Source organism: Phyllostomus discolor, chromosome 14, assembly GCF_004126475.2.
Source record: "Phyllostomus discolor isolate MPI-MPIP mPhyDis1 chromosome 14, mPhyDis1.pri.v3, whole genome shotgun sequence".
Classification (NCBI taxonomy): domain Eukaryota; kingdom Metazoa; phylum Chordata; class Mammalia; order Chiroptera; family Phyllostomidae; genus Phyllostomus; species Phyllostomus discolor.
The window spans coordinates 12,544,752-12,567,463 of NC_040916.2; the positions used below are offsets into that span (position 1 = coordinate 12,544,752).

General features: G+C 46.3%; 1 protein-coding gene across 3 annotated transcripts in view; it reads right to left on the bottom strand.

The window, feature by feature from the left end:
* PTPN14 (protein tyrosine phosphatase non-receptor type 14) overlaps nucleotides 1-22,712 on the bottom strand; it is a 194,197-nt gene that overhangs the window by 87,450 nt on the left and 84,035 nt on the right. For all 3 annotated transcript variants that reach the window (XM_036015872.1, XM_028530898.2, XM_036015871.1), the window contains exon 4: nucleotides 241-338. In XM_036015872.1, coding sequence (XP_035871765.1) covers nucleotides 241-338 — 98 coding nt within the window. The remainder of the gene's footprint in view (nucleotides 1-240; nucleotides 339-22,712) is intronic.

Here is a 22,712-nt window from a genome sequence, read left to right on the forward strand (position 1 = left end):
CACCAGCACAAGCAATTTGCAAACAGCTTTGGGGAAGAAAATCCACCCTTCTGCCACAAAATCACTTACTCTGCACTCCCAACATCAGCTATCTAGAAACGAGAAGGGAGTTACTGAGGGATCTTTAAGTCCATCGCCCTTCTCCCTCCACGAGGCCAGTGACACGGCAATCGCGTGGAAAACGGGAACTCACACTCCGGCCTTCACCCCACCCCCCCCCGCCCACCCCACGTCTCTTACCCTGCACGGCAAGGCCGGCCAGCCGAATCACCTGGTCCAGTGGACACCGCAATCGCCCTTCCAGCACGTCTTTTTTGACTTGCAGGTAATACTGATACCTGGTTCGTGGGAAGAGAGGAACAGATAACCTTAAAAAAACACATACTTGGAATACATTCCCACCCCATCCATGTCCCTGGACGTCCAACCTTGTGTCCACAGCAGGACACGCAGGTGATGTTGACAAAGGTCGGCTCTCTGAAAGATGGAAAGTGACCTCAGTCTGTGTTTGCCTCCCTTTGATGTGGCAGGTGCCACATCCCGTTCATCCTGGGTTGGAGTGCGTCCGCATCACATCGTTTCTCCGCGGGCCGGCAGGGTGACCCGCTGATAAGGACCAGCCCTTCCTAACGGAGGCCGAGCGTGCAAGCGCTCTTCCGCACCCGGACGCCCGCAGGGACACAGCTGCCAGGGCCACGTTCAGCATGGGCTTCCTGGGAAAACCCGGGGCACACACCATTTTTTGAACTCAGAAGTTTGGAAGGGCAGATCACGAATAGGCCACCTCTTTGGAATTCTGCTCAAGGACGGGATGCAACTCTCCGAAGCCGGGCTCGCCCTGCGTGTCTGTGACTCACAAAAATCGCATCGAACGCACCCCCGCGCCTTCCAGCCCCAAGAACGTTCTCCAGCCTGCGAACTGCAGACGGACAGAGTGTGTCTACACACAACAGCCGACCTCAGACCAGACGGCTGGTCTCGGCAGCGAGCACAGGGTCTTGTCGCCTTGCCAACCTCACTGCACTCTCAGGCTGACCTAAACACTTAGAAATCCGCTCACTCCACACCTTTACTTCCCGGGACTCGACGTCCCTCGACCACACTCTCAACACACGGTCACCTCTACAAGAGTCAGACTCGCCCAGCATTCATTCCTGCAAATGCAAACGACCTTTTAACTCCTGGGAGCCCTAACTCTCTTCTTCTTAACTTTGGCATGTCAGTTAAGGGGAGTCTGGAGTGACCCAGGGTCCAGTTCCTTTGGAGAGAGGCAATCGGCAATGACAGTGAACCACTGCTGGCCCCGGCTGGACACGGACATCCTCACACTGGGATCTAACCCCTGGTGGAGGGAATAGCCAGGCTGGCTGCCCACTCTGGTGTCATCTCCGCTTCTTCTCTCCTCTGAGTCCCCTGGACACGGCACAGACAACCGTGTCCGTCTCTGGTGGGAAAAAAAGACTTTCCTCGAAACAGAAGAACCAACACCGGGAGTCAGTTAGAAGTCCTTTCTAGTCAAACTTCACGTATAATAGAAACACAGCCTATTGTTCCTGCTCCCATCCTACCTCTCAGCTAAAATACTGGTAATGGTTTTACAGGGTCCACTATTCGGTGCACGCTCTTACTTCCAGTCTGCATCGCTTACGAGGAGATAACCTACTGACCAAGCACTGCCCGTGTGTCTGTGTCGTCAGCGAGAAGCCGGGGCGCCTCCTGGAAAGGTCTGAGACGGGCTCCGCCTCGCACAAAGGCTCACCATCTCCTGCCACTGCTGTCCCGTTTCTGTCCCCAGAGCACTGTGAAGGGGTCAGTTAGTCAGAACCGATGAGTACAATATTTTAAAAGGTGTCATTGTGGCATTATCTGCCACAGCTCGAGACTTTTTTACGTGTCACCTTGGAGATGAAAATGATTAGCTGATACCTTTGCAGAATAGACCGTCCACTAGCTCATCCACGGAATCCAGCAAAACAAGAATTCTAGTGTCCTCACCGTGCTGGCCCCGACTTCACTCTGCAACTATCACGTCGGGCAGGGCATGGGCAAGTTCTGCCACAGACCCATCCCCCCGTCCTAGGCAACAGTAAACGCCCACCCACCAGCAAGGCACGCCAGGCTTGCTCCTGGTCAGTCGGGGTGGGTGTGGGTTTGTACTGGGATGCAAAGCCAAGGTGCCGATGCAGCGCTTCTTCCTGGGAGCCTTCCAGCCTGCGAGAATCTGAGCAGCACTCAGGACCCGGCGCCGTGACCGCGGGAGCTCGGGGACAGCGCTCCCCGAGAATGCAAGCACGGGGGTGAACCCGGACCACTTGGAAACTATGCACCGCTGTGTTTTTGCTCGAAAGGCACTTTTACAAAAATATAATAATTCTATCCTAGATGAAGACTAAATTAGAGAATAGGAGCTGTGATTCTATTTCCAGCATTCTTGGGTTTTGCTTATTTTTGATTAGCAATTTGACTCCGACGGCGGTAAAATGTAAGAGCGAATCCTATTTTGGAAACATGCAATTTCATGGAAGTATACTCCACCCTGTCACAGCTCTGGGTGGAGGGGAAAAGCAAAAAAAAAAAAAAAAACCCGATCCTCATGCCAGGAAAGTAAGTATTTGCCAACTTTCCGAAGGGATCCTCTTTGAAAGAACTCAAGTTCACAAGGCAAACTTTTAAATATTTTTCACGTTCAAAGACCTGGAAATCATCTGACTGCGGAGGTCCGATGAGCAGTCTGAGGCTAGGATTCTGTTCTCCCTCTAAGAAGTGGGGAGCACTATTATGTCTATTGAATAGGGGTCAAATGTCTATTTTCAAAGTTTCTTGTTTTGTTTTGAATCTGCTGGGAAGATCAAATGTGCGCACTAAACGCGGGTTTCTGTGGGTGAAACGGAAAAGCCTCCCGGTGGTTTATGCCACCGAGCATTCCAGTTGGAGCCCGACAGTCACTGTACACCGGTCTCTGGAAGTCTCTCCTCTCTGGAACATTTCTATGTAACCTCAAGAAAATAAGTGACTTGCCTGTGTTCCTTCCTCCCCCTGCGATTTCTGAAAAGGAAGTTTGAAAAAGCGCCATGTCTGGTCGAGGCAACAGAGCATGCCATCTGCCAGAGGTGTCAGAGAGCCCTCTCAAAATTCCTCTCCATAACATTTCCCTCGACACTTACAGATGAACTGCTAAGATCCGCAATCTCTCTTTAATTCACATGTGAGGGACTTCTAGGCAACCATGGTTTACTTGCAAGTCCGTCACTGCTTCTCGGATTTAGAAATCCCACGTGGTGGGTGTCCTGAAAGGTATGACCTGTGTGACCACAGAACCCCAATAAGATGCAAGAAACCCAGAGGCCAAGTACGTGTCACCTTTAAAATATGTCTCCCGCCCCTCCCACAAGCGAAACCCTCATTCCAAGCCCAGGGGTTCAGCGGAAGTGCCTCACACAGGGAATGGCCAAGAAAAGACCAAAGCCTTTGGTCCTGCTTCTACTCAAGGACTCAACATCCCAAGCACAAATCACAGGGCCGTGGAGACAGGAGGGCAGGAGGCAGTTACTACTGTCCCAAATGTTTGCTGCTGCTCCCCAGGGGGCCTCCCTGTCGGAGGGCCACACACCTGCCACCTCATTAACTCTGCCTAGCTTTGGGGTCCACGCCATGGGGGCAGAAGTGACCTGTGCCACTCCTGGGCCGAAGCCCTCTGATCCAGTGTGTGTCTGGTTCCCATCCCCACCCCCCAGCCCCACCCCCAGGACTGCAGTGTCCAGGCAGGGGCTTCAGCTCCGGGAGCCTGGGCCCGGGGGGGGGGCGGGGGGGGGGCAGAGGGCAGGGCACACAGCAGACACACAAGGTGGGCAAGAAATGAGCCTTTGTCTTTGAGAACAACAGAGGGCTGGGGGTCCTCGACTGTTGTGGCATGAGCTGGCCTCACATATTTCGTAAGAGAAGGATTTCAAAAAGTCCAACCCTTTTGTTTTTAGAGAAGGAAACTGTGCTGAGGGAGAATGACTTGCCCAAGGTCACTGTGCTCCCCGGAGGCAAGGACAGACAGACCAGAGCTTGAAGCTCCTTTTAATGCCCGCCCCCCACAAGTCCACAATGAGGGCGGGATTTGATTCCCAGCCATCACAGGCAAGCCGTCAGTTCCACCGAGGTCTAAACATAAAGACAGGAATAAACACACCATTACCTGGTGATTTATGACCCAGTGCCTCCAAGGAAGGACTCCAGTAACCAAGCTGCCCTTGCTCCCCCATCAGGTGGTCTGGGCCACAGCACGTGAGGCAAACACTGACCCCAGAAGTTGTTCTGTACAAACCCAGTACAGGACATGTTTCATAAACTGGCCCATGGGTTATTCAGAGTTGTTTTCTCTCCCAGAGAGAGCCTCTGGGATATTTTACTTTTCTCCTCCGGTGGCAGGGGAAGGGAAAGGAGACTGCGTGAGCTGTGCCTCTAACTCCTTGTTCACAACTTTATAAGATGCACAGAGGGATTGGGTCAAATCTGGGGACTGGGGTCTGTGAGCGGAGGCTGCTAGCCAGGAGAGGCCACGCCCACAGGCAGGCACAAACTGGGCCCATTAAGTGTATGGATTTCCAAAGGCAGATTTTAAAAGATAAACAGCAGCCCGTCGGTGTCACACATAGTCTTTACGGACTCTGGCTTTGAGTAAAGACACTTCTACATGGTAGATCAGAAGAAAGTTATCCAGACGTCATTGTGTTGCCGCCATAGCACCACCTGACGAAGTGATACGATCAGCACACATCACCACGCACGGCTCTGCCGACCCCACTGCCCCAGGAGAGCTGGGATGGAAAGCCGATGCTTCTTCATAGTTAAAAGCAGGCCAGTGAAAGCACAGTGTAAGCTGCAACTTCGAACCTGCAGTATCGTGATTATTATCACATGACTCGGTTGGCCTTGCCCTCCTCTGGAGGTCAAGGTCAGTCAAACCGACTTCTCTCTTCCCATGTGCATAGTCACTAGGGATGTGACAATTTAGAGAGAGGGGGCATACCAGTATCACCCTTAGATTCCTCAGTCTGTGAAGTATTTCCCTACAAGTCCTGGGGTGGGAGGGGGAGGAGGGAGAGATGGTTTTGTCATTGTCATTAAGACTGTAAAAGCCCCTTCCTACCCTGGCTGGTGTAGCTCAGTGGATTGAGCGCGGGCTGTGAACCAAACCATCGCAGGTTTGATTCCCAGTCAGGGCACACACCTGGGTTGCAGGCCATGGCCCCCAGCAACTGCACATTGATGTTTCTCTCTCTCTCTCCCTCTCTCTCTCTCTCTCTCTTTCTCCCTCCCTTCCATCTCTGGAAATAAATAAATAAAATCTTTTAAAAAAGCCCCTTCCCCACTAGAAAACTTCCTCTACAATCAGCAGCATCAGAAGAATCTTGCTAGGTTGCACTGGCACCTAGATTCCCTCCCTGCTGCCTCGGCCAGTGCAGAATGCACCAAAGCACTCACCTTGCTTTCTGGCTGATATTATATGGGGCGGGGGAGGCAAATGACTATGAAAAAATGAAACGTGTAATGTTTCTCTGCTATAAAAGACAAAAAAGAGGCAGCTGAGGACATGCTATCCTAGGCTTCTGGGGCACAGGACAGCAACAGAGCGTAATTTTAACTCTCGGATGGACAGGGATACGACAGGAGAGAAACAGCACATTCCAGCCATTCCAGGGGGTGTTCACGGCTCTAAGTCCAGATAATGGGCAGGGCGGTCCACCCCGTTCCCCGTCTGCTGGGACCAGATAAAGCCTGTGCTCGCAGGCTGGCGACCAGATAAACCTGACCGCCGCCTCCCTCCCTCCCTCCATCCTCAAAACCCCTGAGAAGACTTTTAGTTTATGGTTATTCGGGTATAATAAGGTGTTTGGTACCTGGCCCATGCACTATCTACAAGCGTTTACAGTTAATGAATGTTCCAGTTGATAGTCCATTAAAACTATCATTGAGCAAATTACAAAGCCAACCCGCCTGCAAGTATGCAAAATTGAAATCACCCAACAGCGGAGAGTAAAAAAAAAAAAAAAGAAGAAAGAAAGAAAAGGCTAGAACTATCACTCGACAGAGATCACCTTAAAAGGGAAAGTTTTTCTCCTGGCCTTTTTCACACACCAGCCAATACATGTACACGTGTGGCAACACAAACATGTGCACACAGGCAAACACACTCAGACAAGACGGTCTTGGCTAAAGGTCAATTGCAGAAGTTTTCAGCATTCATTGATCCATAGTGTTTTGCCAGAGACACCGACTTTTCACCGAGGCTCCTTAAGTCTCAGTGAGTCAAAGGATTGCAATTCTTTCCTAAAAAGGACGATGTTTGTTTAAATGCACGTAAACACACAGGGACCTTAACTACTAGTGAGAAAAGGCCAATGACAGCAAGGTGTTGCAACAGAGAGAAGCATGCTCCAACCTGATCCTTGCTTTCTGCTCTTGAATTCTTGCATTAATTATAACAAATTACAGGGAACCCAAGTACAGTTTATAAGGACGATAAACTCCCTAATAATAGCCTATCATTTATTCAAGGCTTCTCTTTAAAAAAGAAAAATTCGTTCTCTACCATATGTCACAGAGGGAGAGAGAATACCCTGATGTCCCTTCTTCCTGCCCACCGCACGCCCCCCACTCCCCCCCTGCCCCATGGTACTGGGCTTGGATTCCTTTCCAGCAAGCTCATTGCCAGAACCGAAGAGAACCAGTGGGTCTCACTACTGCGGGCCGTGCTGCCCTGAGCCAGGAAGACACGGCATCGGAAGCAGAAATGCTTCACCTTGAAAGAAAACACTGCCCTAAAGATGATGATGTTCAAATAGACTCTCAGTCTGTTTTGCTCTGTCTTAAAAGCCTCCAGTGACTTGGAGAACAGTCTGGCAGTTCCTCAGGCAGCTAAATACGGAGTTACCACATGACTCGGCAATTCCACGCCTAGGTATATACCCAAGGGGACTGAGAACACATGTTCACACAGGCACTTGTACACGAATAGCAACATTATTCATAATAGAAAAAAAAAGGGGGACACAATCCAAATGTCCATCAGCTCACGAGCAAAATGTGATCTATCCAGACAATATAGTCAGTCAGCCATAAAAAGGAATGAGGTGCCGAGACATGCTACGACATGAATGGAGTCTGAAAATATGATGCTAAGTGAAAGAAGGCAGACACCTGGGGCCATACAGTGTATGGTTCCATTTACGAGAAATGTCCCCAGCAGGCGGATCCACACAGACGGGCATGGCGAGCCAGCGGTCGCCAGAGGCCGCGGGGAGAGGGGATGGAGAGGCATTGCTGACGTTCTGAAATCAGACAGTGGTGATGGTTGCACAATTCTGTAAATACACTAAAAACCACTGGATTGTACACTTTAAAATGGTGTGACATGAATATTACCTCAACAAAACAAAGCATCTAAAAGCCCTAACCATGAAAAGGTTGCAACTCCTGATACAGAACACCACGGTCTTTGGGACCCACTCAAAATTACTTTCTCAACTCTTGCCTCACCCCACACCGCACACTGGAGTTGTGTTAAATACACTGTGCTCCCCCATCCCCACCCCTCCCCCACGTTCTTTCCTGCCTCCTCACTGCTTCCTCTGCCGAAGCTCTTGCCCATCCCCCTCCATTCAGGGGACCACCCACTCATCCTTCAAAGCTCAGCTGAGCCCTGTGCACCAGTAAGTTAAGGGACCCCTGTCCCAGCCCCCCAGCACTTCACCCAGGCTTCCTGCATGGTCACCAGTACCTCATCCACCCCGCCACGACCTCCTCCCAGACTAGGGGCTGGGTCTTACCATTTACTGTCAGTACCTGGTACTAAGTAAACACTCAATAAATATTTCTGAGTAGATAAAATGCTGACAGAGAAACAAGGAGGGAAATTGATCACTTGCTGGTAAGATTATCAGATGTCACTGCTATGGCATGAAAGAGGCACCTAAGAGTTTTGGAAATGTAACCATCTCACACCAAGCAGAAGCCTTAAGAAACCCTTGTTTTTGGGCAAAGGGTTAAAAAAAAGCCCCCTTCCAAATCGTAGGATAACCAACAACACTGAACAACAAAGCTGAAGGAGTGATGCTACCCAACTTTAAGACTGACTGTAAAGTTACGAGAATCGAGGCAGTGCGGTGTTGGTGAAAGAATGGGCAAACCGATCAATGGAACGGAACAGAACCCAGACAGAGAGCCTTGTAAATACAGTCAGCTGATCTTTGTCAAAGGAACAAAGGTAACTCAATGGAGCAGGCACAGTCTCTTCACCAAAGGGCGCTGGGACAAATGTTAATTACAAATGCAAAAAACTGAATCTAGACCAGACCTCACACCTTTCACAAAAATCAACTCGCCATGGGTGACAGACCTAAATTCAAAATGCAAAACCACAAAAACCCTACTAGACACCAGGAGAAAGTCTCGATGACCCTGGGTATGCAAAGATTTTCTTTTTTTTTTAAGATTTATTTATTTATTTTTAGAGAGGGAAGGGAGGGAGAAAGAGAGAGAGAGAGGGAAACATCAATGTGCAGTTGCTGGGGGCCGTGGCCTGCAATCCTGGCACGTGCCCTGGCTGGGAATTGAACCTGCAATACTTTGGCTCACAGCCTGAGCTCAATCCACTGAGCTACGCCAGCCAGGGCTGCAAAGATTTTCAGATACATCAAAGACACAACCCATGGAAGAAATAGTTGATAAACTGGACTTCATTAAAATTAAAAACTTCTGTTCTGCCAAAGGCAATATCAGGAGAATCAAAAGACAAGCCACAGATGGGGGGAAAATATTTGCAAAAGACGTATCTGATAAACGGCTCTTTACGTACGAAGATCTCTTAAACTCAACAAGAAAAAAAATAACCCAAGTTAAAAAAGGGCCAAAGACCTTAAAAGACACTTCATTAAAGAAGATAGACAGATGGCAAACAAATACATAAAAAGATGTTCCACATCCTATGTCATCAGGGAAATGCAAATGAAAACACTGAACGCTACTGCACATCTAGGAGAAGGGCCGCATTCCGGAACACTGACCACACCAAGTGCTGACGATGACCTGGAGCAACAAAAACTCACTCTCTGCTGGTGGGAATGCAAAATGGTACTTGGGAAGACAGTGTGGTAGTTTTTTTTTTTACCAAACTAAACATACTCTTATCATATAATCCAGTAGTCATGCTCCTTGGTATTGACCCACAGGAGCTGAAAACACACATCCACACAAAAACCTGAACACAGATGTTTACAACAGCTTTGCTCATAATTTCCCAAACTTGAGAGCAACCAGTCCCTCAGTAGGTGACTACATAAACACACTGTGGTGTGTCCAGACAACAGAATGTTATTCAGCATTAGAAGTAAATGAGCTATCAAGCCATGAACAGACATGGCGGAACCTTAACTGCATATCACTAAGTGGAAGCAGCCAGTCTGCAAAGGCTACATACTGTATGATTCCAACTATATGATGTTCCGGAAAAGGCAAGACTATAGAGATAGTAAAAGACCAGTGGTTGCCAGGAGTTAGGGTTTGGGGAGGAGGAATAGTCAAAGCACAGAGGATTTTTAGGGCATTGAAAACACTCTGTATGAGCCCTGGCTGGTGTGGCTCAGTGGACTGAGTGTAGACCTGCGAACCAAATGGTCGCCGGTTCGATTCCCAATCCGGGCACATGCTGGGGTGGCAGGCCAGGTCCCCAGTAGGGGATTTACAAAAGGCAACCACACATTGATGTTTCTCTCCCTCTCTTTCTCCTTCCCTTCCCCTCTCTCTAAAAACAAAAATAAATAAAATCTTTAAAAAAAATTCTGTGTGATATTATAATGACAGACACATGACATACATTTGTCCAATCCCATAGAATTCACAACACCAAGAGTGAACCCTAATGTAAACTACAGACTTTGAGTCATTATGATGTGTCAACGTCCATCATCTTGGTGAAAATTCTAGTGAGTGATGGGGCAGGTGTGTGTGTGGGAGAGAGGACAGAGGGGGAAGGAGGGGGCAGAGGGTGTATGAAAATCTTTATAGCTTTCCCTCAATTTTATTGTAAACCTAAAACTGCCCCTAAAAAGTGGCCTTAAAAGAAATACCCCTTCAGTGTAGACCATTTGTTCCAGTGTGACTGATGTAAACTGCCCTTCTGAGCTGCCAAGCAAGGAAGAAACAACCCAGAGGTGCAGTCACAGCCGAAGATCAGCAGCATGAAATGCACCCTCGTAGCGGGCAAGGGGAGGGCAGACCAACGAGCAACGAGGCTCCATGCGGGTTCTCGCGGCCACAGTCCCCACTCTCCACTGCCACTGCACAGCTGGGAGCCGGTTCCCTCTTACCCTGGGCATAAATGTGCCTTGATTCGTCAGCTCAAACCACGTACGTGCCTGCTCTGAACATCGCGTGCCCTTCATATTCCCTGCAGCTCCCCTGTGGGAAAGGGGAGCTTACATCACCTCTGGCAGCTGGGCCAGTCGACTGCCTAAAGATTCGTCTTCCTGGTGAAGAGCCAGGTTCGTCCCTAAGAAAGTCTGTGGAACAGCCTTCAGAATCTGGTGAGCTGGCAGATGGAAGAACATTACCTTTATAAGCAATAGGCCCGGCCTGAGGTGAAAATAAATAAAAATCAACAGTATGGGGCATTAGGGTTGGCTCTGTGGCCAGGCCCGAGTCCTTCCCTGTAATTCTAATTAAAGGCAGCTCCCACATTCTCCCACGTCAGCAACTGCCAAGAGAAGCCACTTGGCCTGTTGAAGCCACGTCCGAGAAATGAGCAGGAAATACTGACTACGGGCTTAACTAATGTTCGACTGGACAAACGATGGAATGAAAGGCACTAATTAATTATACACCCCTGGAGACTATACTAGAAGCTCCCGGCCTAGATTAAGTCAGGTGGCTAGATACACAGGGCACTTGATCACCACTGGTGACCAGGGGACGCAGTGTGGATAGACCGCTGGGTACTAGGTGTCGTCCTTCTGCAAGCCAGTGACCTACCATGGCAGCAGGCAGCACAGAGAAGGGGCCTGCTTCGGCTCTTACAAATCGAACATGCTAGTCTACCCAACTCTTACACGCCTGCTGGCCTCCAGGAACAGATTCTATATTGTCCAAAAGGCAAGTGACAAGCCGGGCCAAAGGATCCATCTTCCAGCTGTGAGGACGTGGAGTCTAAGATGAATGTTGGAAGGGAATGATCTGTCACTGACTGTGATTTTCCCTGTTCATGGTGATGGCTGAGAATCCTTTATCACCTGTCTCCGGTCCACGCTGCCGCTGGGCCCTGGCACCTTGGTACTCCGCGTGAACAGCCATCTCCATCCTCCCCTCCCGCATCCCTGGCACGGAAACCAGGACCCCACCCACGCTTTGTCCCCCAGAGTGAGCCAAATCTAATTTTATACTCTGGCTGCTGGGTTTTGCTTACTGACTAATCTAAGTGTTAAATGTTTTTCATCTCTGGGCTCCAGGCTTTCGTGTTTACACTCTGCAGGTGCTCATCCCACGCTCTGTCACTTAACGCACATTTTCGAATAGTTGCAGCTTAAAGATGTCTACGGACTGAAAGAAGGACCAAGAGTATGTTTTAAAACACTGACAGAAAAGAAAAACTACATTGGCTGAATGGGACGTTCATCAGAAGTAACAAAATAGCTGCTATTTCTGCCCTCGAGTCAGTAATAGAGGAGCCACTTGAAGATCCTGCGGAATGACCTTAATTTCCATAATCTCATGACAGTCTCTCCCCTACTGCACTTTCTAGCTGGCCAGTGAGATCCGTGTCCAACCTCTCCCCAGTTACATTACTTCAATATCAGAGATTTTATGTATTTCTAGGACACTGCCCACCTATCTCTATCAAGCCTATATGCACCTTGAGGGGCATGGACCACCTTTTTGTTCAATAAGTCAGACCCAGTAGAGGACACTAGACTTGGTAACTGCGCACAAAGCATTATGACCATTTACTGACTCAGAGAAACCCAGTGGGTGAAAAAAATGCTTTTTTTGGAAGTTAGCCACCCAAAAGTTGGCGTAGAACAATACTGGACTCAGCAGAAAACAGAAAAATCCCCGGATCACCTACACTAATATTTTAGATTATATTGCATAAGCTAATGCCTTTCTCCAGCCACCAAACTGGAATAATTCAGTCCAATCTCTGCGTTCCCACTGCATTTTGTAACTCTAACATGGTATTGATTAGGCAATTTATTTAATTATGCATGCCTATCTTTGCTTCCTTAGCTATTTTAAAGGTTTCTTTTGTTCTGTATTTCCCCTCAACCTCTAGCACACAGTAGGTCTTCACCGTACATTTCCATGAGAGCATCATTATGTTTACATTACATCACAGCAGCCTCATACGACTGTGGCTTCATGCACAGCCGGTTAATTACAGACTGGCTGCAAGGAACTTCACCGTTCCCAGGGCACTCTGAAAGAACTAACAAAAACGCACCGCATGCCCATCAAAAGCTTGGAAGACTTGGATTGCCCACAGCGGAAATTCTACTCAGTTTTTCTAGACGTTCAGAAACCAGAAGAGTCCATCATCCTCAATAATAACAGGGCTTTCCATGTGCAGAGCTGTTTTCCCAGTATTTCCATGAGTCACGATCAGTGTCGCTTCCTGTTCACAACCGCCCTTTAACAAAGTCACTACAATGTCCCCCTGACCCTGGAGGAAACGGAGGACTCAGAGAGGCCAGGTGACCGCTCCCCCTCCCCCACCCCACAAGTCTCCTGATTTTGGTCAAAGGCTCTTGCATCACCACACTGCGTGGCTCTGTCTGTGGGATCTACACATCGGAAGCATCAATCTCCAAGGAAAAATCGGAAGGGAGCACGAAACTACCGAAGGTTGTAAACACATTACCGCGTGAATCCACAGACCATTTACTGAATTTTTGCTGCCGGACATGGATACTCTTCTTTTGCGGAATCTTCAAAAGCAGTTGGGGATGTCAAGTGTAGACACAACTGCCGAAGATAAAATACCAAACCAGCGAACATCTCACTGCCCAAGAATCCAGCATCTTCCCATGCTGTGATTTCTGCCAAAATTGCTCTTGGTAGACTCAGGCATGGAAAATGCCTCTCTCCACGTCTTCCTTTCAAATATCTTCTGGGGGTTCATGGTGGAAGGACTGATCCCCTTTTGTTGAATGCAATTTTAAATAATTTTAGATGTCCTTTCTTCTTTTAGAGATGCACTTTTCTAACTGCCCCGGTCTCTGCAAGGCAATCCCTTTACAACCCGCAGCCTGTAGTACACTACAAGGGGCCAGCATGGTTTCCTAGAGAAGACAAGTGACGACCCAAGTGACAGCAGGATGACACACAGGTAGAAAGAAGGCCCACTGTGTAGGTATGGGGACAAGGGCGGCAGACCTGTCAAGCAAAGAACTGTAGTTCCCACATCCGAGAAAATTCCTCATTACCTCCATGTTGTGGAGAAGGCTGCTATGCACACGTTCTTCCTTTTTATTCTACGTGTAAGAATTCGAAAGGATCTCATCGGAAACCAGAGTGGGAAAATATCACAGGCCTCTTCAGGAACCAAGAACCTAGAGGCACAGAACCAAGAGCAGGGACCAGTTCTGGACATTCGGTGGCTGCACCAAGCATAAGACCATGCTCACAGGACACGAGTCTGCAGAGAGGAGGCTGCTAAGTAGGTGCTCAAACTCCCCCTGCACAAAAAGCTCAGTCGGCTTCTCCTAAAAACTAGGACTACAGAAGATATAGGGCCTATATTTTAATGTGTTCATGAAACCAGAACAAAATCTACTAGTTTGAAATCAGCAGAAAAGCTGTCAAATTCTATCACTGTGATGATTTCTTAACCACTTGAAAAGTAAACCAACTTAGACCCTATTTACTGGTAAAATGTTAGAAATATACTACTAAATGTATTTGATTATTTATTCATCATTCAATGAAACTTAGTGAGCACCTACTACATGCCAGTTGCTCTCAGCACTAGGGATACAGCAGGGAACTAAAAAATCCCAGTCCCTGTTCTCATTCAAAGATCTTAAGGTTCCAGTGGGGACCCCAGGCAGGAATCGAGTGAGTAAGTTCACTGGGATAAAGTCAGATGGGAGGTATGGAGAGTAACAAAGCGGGAGGCGGACAAGCAAGATTGGTCCATAAAGTGAATCTGAGCAGAGACCTGAAGGACCGGAGCAGCTGGCCCTGAGGGTATTTAGGGGAAAGAATGTTCTAGTTCAGCAGAGACAAGGGCCTGCAGGAAAGCACGCAGTGGGTGTGTTGAAGAAAGTCAAGGAAGGCAGTGTAGCAAGGAGTGCGCAAGAGGACAAAAGGCAGGGAGTGACGAGGTAAAGGCCACGAGCGGTATAACTCAGAGTCCTTCCAGGGCAAACGTAAGGGCTGTGACTCCCCTGCGTGGGACTGCAAACCTGCGGAAGGGGCTGTGCGAAGCGGCTACAGGAACGGACAAGTGTCTCAAACAATAACCCTCGTTGCTGTGGGAGCAGGGACACCAGGCAGGGGAAAGGACTCTGGGCTGAACTACAGAAGCAGCAGTGGCTGTGCAAAGAAATCGGGTCTTGGGCGTATTTTGAAGGTAGAAAGTGGAGTGTGTGAGAAAGACAGAATTCAAGGGTGACTGCTGGAATTTTTGGCCTGAGCAACCAAAACATAATTTTCAAATAGAGATTTCTTTTTGGAAAATAAACAGAGTGTGTCTTAACAAATAAATTCATGGGAAATGAAAAGAACTATTGGTTAAGAAATATATTATATATTTATATACTATTATAGTATATATTATAGTATATAATGATATATATGTGTTATAATATATATACATATATGTACACACATATCTCCAGATTATCTTTCATTAAACCCTACAAGTTCATTAAACCACTTTCGCCAAATATTTCACCCAATCTTTTCAAAGCTTGGGGGGGTGTCTGATACAGTAATGAATTCACTCTTTCTCATCATTATTATTCTTCCTTGACACCCAAATCCTCTGCTTCAGATCTCTGATAAAAAAATACCTTTGTAGGATGAAGTTCATAGACATTTTTACCTGTTTTCTACGATCTGAATTTTGACTTCAGATACAGAACGGTCAGGGGGCCGTGTAACAAGCATAGGGTGGGAAGTGAGAAAGCAAACATGACCCTCAGCCAGTCTTTAGCAAAATCTCTAAAAAGCCCAAATCACAGGCACTCCCCACAAGATCCTCTTTATGAAACTGTCTTATTTTAAAAAAACATCACCATCATCAAATTAAAGGATGACAGCTACAAGCGGTCTTTGTAGCATAGTTTGACAAAGATACATGCACTAAAAAGATCAGAGAGGAAAACTAAGGTTTTGGAATGAATAGTTACTAGTCCGTGCATTTTACTTATATTTTCTTGTGTGTATGAAAACTCATCAAGAGCCCCACCACCTTTACACAGGGCACCTAAGTCCTGTACACGTTCCACATAGAACTAAGTCGTCACTTTCTCAAGCTAGTACATTCTGTATAACTTTCGTCAGTTTTTTAAAAATGTTTTATTTATTTATTTTCAGAGAGGAGAAGGGACAAAGAAAGAAACGGAGAGAAACAACAGTGTGTGGTTGTCTCTCACACGCCCCCTACTGGGGACCTGGCCCAAAACACAGGCATGCGCCCTGACCGGGAGTCAAACTGCGACCCTTTGGTTTGCAGTCTGGCGCTCAATCCACTGAGCCACACCAGCCGGGGCTCATTAATTCTTAAATAAAGGAATGACTATGCTTATACACAGGCTGGTTTCCTCATAAAAGTCATGATCATACATTTAAGGTAAGTCTAAAGGAGAATTGAATCAAAAGCATACACAAAAAAGAACGAACACAGTGGACTTTTCTACACTTTATCATATACACGTTTATATAAACATCAGCATCTTCTGATGGGTATAATTTCCTCTATGGAGGGGACCTATGACAATTATTACATAAAAATGAACCATTAGACAGGAATTGAAGAACACTGCCTCACAATTTTTTTTAAAGCATATAGTTTGGTGTCTGATTTTAATCACTCAGATACCTAGGGTACCATAGGTTCTTATAATTCCCAACCTGAATTGTGTAAATACAGAAGAAGACATTCATAACCTATATATTTCTAAAATGTGACTGTGGGGGCAGGGACTCTATTTTATTTGCTGCTGTATCTCCAGTAACTGGAAGATCCCTAACATGCAACAGATCCTGCTGTGAATACCTACTGAACGTACACATTCATGCATGGATGCATGAATGGATGAAAATTCCAGCTGGGTGGTACCAGTGCCCATATGGCTATCCAAATTAACTACAATATTAATTATGTAAAATTGTGTTAAGTTATACTAGTGATTCCATGGGATAAATATGCTGTATTTTATAATAAAATGTTCACAAAGAAATAGAGGTAGATAATTTTTTTCAAAATATAGGGTTTTATGAGGAGAAGAAAAAGTAAGTGTGGTTCCTTTACAATGCAAATCTGGCTGCTGTAGATACTGGGAGACAGTAGTTTTCCTCCAAGATCACCTAGCTCAGACTCTAAAGAAGAAATCGCACAATTTAGTTCCAGGATGCAGAATGAGATTTCAGACCAGGACCCTGGGACCCAATAGCGACAGGAAAATCTTAAACTTCCAGAAAAGCCCTTTTTTCTAAGAAATCAAAACATATGCAAAAAGATTTAATTATATCTATAAGATTGAAACTTCCAGCCCACTGTACTATAAAGGGTAACTCATTTAACAGATTAAGAAAATAACAGAGAAGCTAACTGGCCCCCCCAAGTTCACACAGTGAATTAACAGGGGCCCTAAAAGCGACGCAGAACTGGGGGCCCCCCCTGGTCTGTGTGGATGGCGGGAGGAGGACACTCCATCACTTCTCTCTGAGAGAAGCGGGAACTAGCTCCCGGCAGGCAGTCAGCTTGCACGGAGTTATCCCAGAAGGGAAGGCAGTACCCCCAAAATAGAAATCCGGAGCTCTTTCTGCTACAACTTAGCTGCTTCTTACCACCTTCTAGAAAAACCCTGAGTTTGCACGACGGGTTTCCTCCCCTCTAATTTCCCCTGTAGGAATGTTCTGCTTCCACCGCACCTTCCGCCTTCACCGTCAGTGAGTTCCTGCTGCCGAAAGGGGTCCCCTGACCCTCCAGGTGCGTATGCCGGGGAGGAAATGGGCTTACAGCCTCTGGCCTGGCTTGTCTTCCCTCCCAACAGTCTTGATTCACTTATCAAAATCCAATGTCAATGGCACTTCCTGCAATAATTAATTACGTGTGTCAACTTGGCCAGGCCATTGTACCCAGATGTCTGGTCCAACATTATTTATTCTAGATGTCTCTGTGACAGTAATTTTTAGGTATGATTAAAATTTAAATCAGTAGACCTTTAAGTAAAGCAGTCTATCCTCCATAATATGGCTGGGCCTCATCCAATCAGGTGAAAGCCTTAAGAAACACACTGACCTCCCTCAAAAGAGAGGGAATTTGCCAGCAGACCACTTTGGGGCTCCAACAGCAACTCCTCCCTGGGTCTCCAGGCTGCTGCTGGCCCACAATGGAGACGCTGGGCTGCCAGTCTCCATGATTGTGTGAGTCAGTTCCTTAAAATCAACCAATCAATCAATCTAGATAGATAGACTAGATAGATAGACCCTGTTAGTTCTGTTCTTCTGGAAAACCCTAACACACCTTCCCAAAGTTTCCCCTAATCATTCTACCCATAAAGGGTGCTCCCAGGAAGCATCCATTATACACCACTACCTTGAAGTTCAGATATTTCTAAGTGACCACCTACTCTTCCCTAACACATTGGAAAACCCGTTCAGGACAGGCGTGGCACCTTGTGCCACTCTGCATTTTACAACACACCTCATACTTAGGAAATAATGTGTTGAACAAACAGTTCAGAGATGAGTCTCAAAGGCAGAGGAGCCTTCCAAGGCAGGAAGGAAAAAGGAAGAGGGAGCTAATTCACGGACTAGCAAAGAACAGAAAGCAAGTGGTGGGTCTAGAGCTCAAATCCAGGTCTGTCTGACTCACAGGCTCGCACTCTCCAGCACTCCACTGCATTTGAGGCCAGAGGTGAGGAATCAGAGAGCAGGGGCAGAGCAGGCCGGAGGGATTTAAACAGAAAGTGGTGCCGCACAGGGGTCCATGTGTGGACTCTGGAGCCATGCTGCGTAAGTTTGAATCACAGCTCGGTCGCTTATTCACATGGTGGTCTGGGGAAAGTTACTCAACCACTCTGCACCTTAGCGTCCCATTCTGTAAAATGAGGAAAATAATAGCACTAACTCTAAGAGTTGCTATAAGGACTAAATGACATAATACCTATAAAGAGCTTAGAATTATGCCCTGCCACAAACTAAGTACCCAATAAATGTTAGTAGTCATCACTATTGTTACTATTAAGAAAGATCAATACCGCCAACTAAGTGAGTGCCAGAGTGCTTGCTTTTATGTTTACTGATGTCTTTAAGGGCCTCCACCATGAATCGTGAATTCAATATAGGGAGCAAAGGAAAGCAAGATCAAGTATTCAAAGATTTTTCAGCCTTTAAATTTGTTTTCCTGGGAGTAAGGAAATTTTGGAGAACTGTTGGGTAAAATAGACTCAGCAGAAATGAAGACACTCATTAAAGCCATGTGCGAGCGTGTCCACAGGATACACACTAGAATGTTCCTAGTGTGTGTACCAGAAACGTAAACACAGCACAGTTCACAATAGCTCCAAAATGGAAACAATCCCAATGACCTTCAACAATGCAATGTATACACCGTAGTACATTCATATACTGGAAAATTATGCAGCAGCAAAGGGTGGGCAGAGTGAAGCAGTGGCTAGAACGTGTCACGTGGAGGATGCACGTGCTGCTTTGACTGGGGGTCTGATCAAGCTGGTTTCTTTAAGGGGAAGTCAGAGTGAATGACTTGTAATGTCCTTATTATCATTAAGAAATTCTGTTTCTTGAATGAAAACTTAAGAGGAGAATCTGTACAATGCTCCAGTGAGCCTCCTTCTCAATATCGGCAAACAGGACTCCAGACAATTAAATACACATATATACTTCATTCCCCAACATCAAAAGCTAGACTGATTCTCTCATTTATTATCATGCTCTCTAATCCAATCACTTCTATATTGAGTCAAAGGTAAAGTGGGGTCAAATGTCTCAAGTATGTGTGCGTGTTTCCAGGTAAAATGTGAGTATCACAGGGCCATGGTGGATAAGACTCTGTAATTCAACATTCTTCTCCTATAGAGCTTCAAACTCTATGGAGTTCTAATTGTACTGTAGTTATACTTACACGATGTTACACACCAGCAAGTAACCCTATTAACTCAGAAAGGCAGAATACCTGCTTTAGGGTGTAACGGTTCGATAATTTGAGATGCCCTTTCAAAATCAACCAGGTATAAAGAACACAGCTTCCCTATATCTGGCATTTTCCAACTTCCTGTGAATAAACTATTTCCGAGCCATATTTTTAAAAATAAGAGTGGAATATTTTTTGTGAAAAACTGTCAGAATGTTAGATCTCAGGATCACACTCTGGTACTTGTAAGGGAAAATATTTAAATCACTGGTGTGTGTGTCCACGCATCTGCAACTCAACCACCTCTCAGTTTATAGTGGAAGGGTGGTTACAAAAGTTTGTCCCCAAAATTAAGACACCTGCTATCTAGAAATGCGCCTATCTTTACATTTTTCTTAAACATATTGTGCTTCCGTTTAGGTAGTCGGAATCAAAGATTCCACGAAGCAGTCTACAAAAGAATATCTTTTTTTAAAAAAAGGGATCATGAAAAGAAACTTGAATCTTTTCGCAACTTTGTGATTTCATCTGGCTGAAATTTTATTATTGTTTCTTAATTTATCTATTGTTTCATCTTACATTTATCTAAATGCAGGAGAAATGGACCAATCAGAGAGTGAAAAGAGAATTACTGAAATCCATATGTGAAATTCTCAGTTTTGAAAAATTCTCATGTTTTAAAATTAAATCTACAGTTTGAAAGCCTGGAGGCCTGGGGGAAAGGCCTCAGTGAAGATTTCCGAGTCCTAGAGCAGAATAATTCAGTCCGTCATTATTACTTCTTTATTAAAGGTATACAGAACGCTAAATTCTTATACATTAAACATAGACCTTAAATTTATATATATGTAAACATATATTACATTATGCATAATCTCTTATGCATTAATAAATTCTAACTAAGAGATTTATATATTGTGTTCTGCCCTGGCTGGTGTGGCTCAGTGGACTGAGTGCTGGCCTGTGAAACAAAGGGTCGCCAGGTCAGCCAGGGCACACACCTGGGTTGCAGGCCAGGTCCACAGCAGGAGACGCACCAGAGGCAACCAACCACACATTGCTGTTTCTCTCCCTCTCTTTCTCCTTCCCTTCCCTTCTCTCCAAAAATAAACCAACTTTTAAAAATAATTAATTAATTAGATAATGAAATAATTAATTAATGTGATCTGAGATCGAGGAAATACAACCCAACCAAAACCCCTGCAGAACCTCGGGCTCTCCCCTTTGTTCCTTCCAGAACGCCCACGAAGATGCCCACCCATATTCTAGTTACTCTGCAGCTGTTGAATTCCTTCCCAGTTCCTCAAAGTCCACCAGAGAACCTGCAACATCGGTTTACTAACATCAAATGCCAGCTGGTATCAGGAAATAGATGCCCTCCAGTTAACCGAACTTAGAGTGCAAGAATTACCTATGGCCCTGATTAAAAACAGATTTGAGAGCGCGGGCTGGGAACCAAAGTGTCCCAGGTTCGATTCCCAGCCAGGGTACATGCCTGGGTTGCAGGCCATAACCCCCAGCAACCGCACATTGATGTTTCTCTCTCTCTCTCTCTCTCTATCTCCCTTCCCTCTCTAAAAATAAATAAATAAAATCTTAAAAAAAAAAAACAGATTTGATCGGCAAAGTCAGGAGGGCAAGAAACTGCATTTTTCAAAAAGACCACAGGCAATTCTAACACATGCAGATTAAGGACCGCACCCCAAGAATTGATGGGCCCCTAATTTCTTAGTAGTTGTTTTTTTTGTTTTTTTTTAAGATTTTATTTTATTTATTTTTAGAGAGGGAAGGGAGGGAGGGAGGGAGAGGGAGAGGGAGAGGGAGAGGGAGAGGGAGAGGGAGAGAGAGAGAAACATCAATGTGCGGTTGCTGGGGGTTATGGCCTGCAACCCAGGCATGTACCCTGGCTGGGAATCGAACCTGTGACCCTTTGGTTCCCAGCCCGCGCTCAGTCCACTGAGCTACACCAGCCAGGGCTAGTAGTTGTTTTTTAATAATCACCACTTCCTGTGAGTCCGTCATCTCTTTAAATAATCTTTAACTGGAACCTGTTTAATCTTCCTCAGACTACACCCTCTTCAAATTACAATTACTGCAAGATTAGCATGAGCCCCTGCTGCTGCAGTGAACCTGCCCTCAGACCCCCACCAGCCAGCTGCTCCGACCCTCTGGGTGGCTGGGGGCCCGGCCTGCCTTATCCTGTGCCCTTGCACTCATCTACCCGTAACCTCAGCACAGGGAGGGGGGCCAGCCGGGGCTCTCTGGACTGGGTCTGTCCTTGGTATGGAACTGGAGAATATGTGCTTATGAATAATCACAATAAATTAATTTTTGCAACCAATTTTTTTTTTGCACTTCAATTAGTTTTTGCAACTCTATCTTTGGGAAGTGACTGACAGAATAAAGGGCAAATCTGAAATCTTCTTCAACAACATCAAATCCTCTGACTTTTGAGGGTAACTGTGACTTCTGAAACTGATGAGTCAGCACCAAATTTGTACTCAATAGAGTTTCTACTAAACTAGGGTTCATACATAGTGACCTGGGCTCTGCTAATCACCAAACGTGTACTGAGCCCCTTGGTGGCACTGTAATACCTGCACTTGGCTAGGCCGAACTATCTCCCAGAATGCTCTTCCACTGGACATTTTCAGTGAGTGATGGCCAGGACTGATTCTTCCACCAGGTGACTCACACCTACCTGCACAGCTTCCCAGGGAATGCAGTGATTTCCCCAATACCTTCTAGTGTATCTTTTGTATTTAACAAAGCAAACGTTATTGGAATACCTACTGGGATAGGTGCTTTCTGAACCCTGACGACAGCTACGCTAGCACGTTGTCCCAGCTGACTATAAGCACAGATGATGGAGGTCTGGGAGCCTGCAGAGCCTGACTGAGAAACAAATGCTAACCGCCAGACCTTCTGCCTTTGAGGCTGTGCTCCTACTGGAGCAGAGTTTTGTTTATGAGCAACATTTTATTGCTAGCTATTCATTTCCCTTGAAGATTAGGCTGAAAACCAGTTCTTTGCCAGTTCCATCAATCATTCAAAATAGACAGCACAGTCTGGCAGACGTAACTTGCGCTCCAAGTTCTCCACCGGTACCCATCTTTTCACAGTTGCTCAACGATCCCAAGGGTCTACATTTCTGACCTTTTCAAGTTTCCCTTCAATTTATGGGACCCTCTCTTCAGTTCCCATCACAAACATCTTCCACCTTCTCCCAAACATACATCCTGGTCAGAAATGCTTGCTCCTGGACACTGCATCCTCTCCCTGCTTTTCTATTTAGGCACCGTGTGTCTGACCTGCATTTCAGCTGAACTTAGGTGAGATTTGCTGGGCT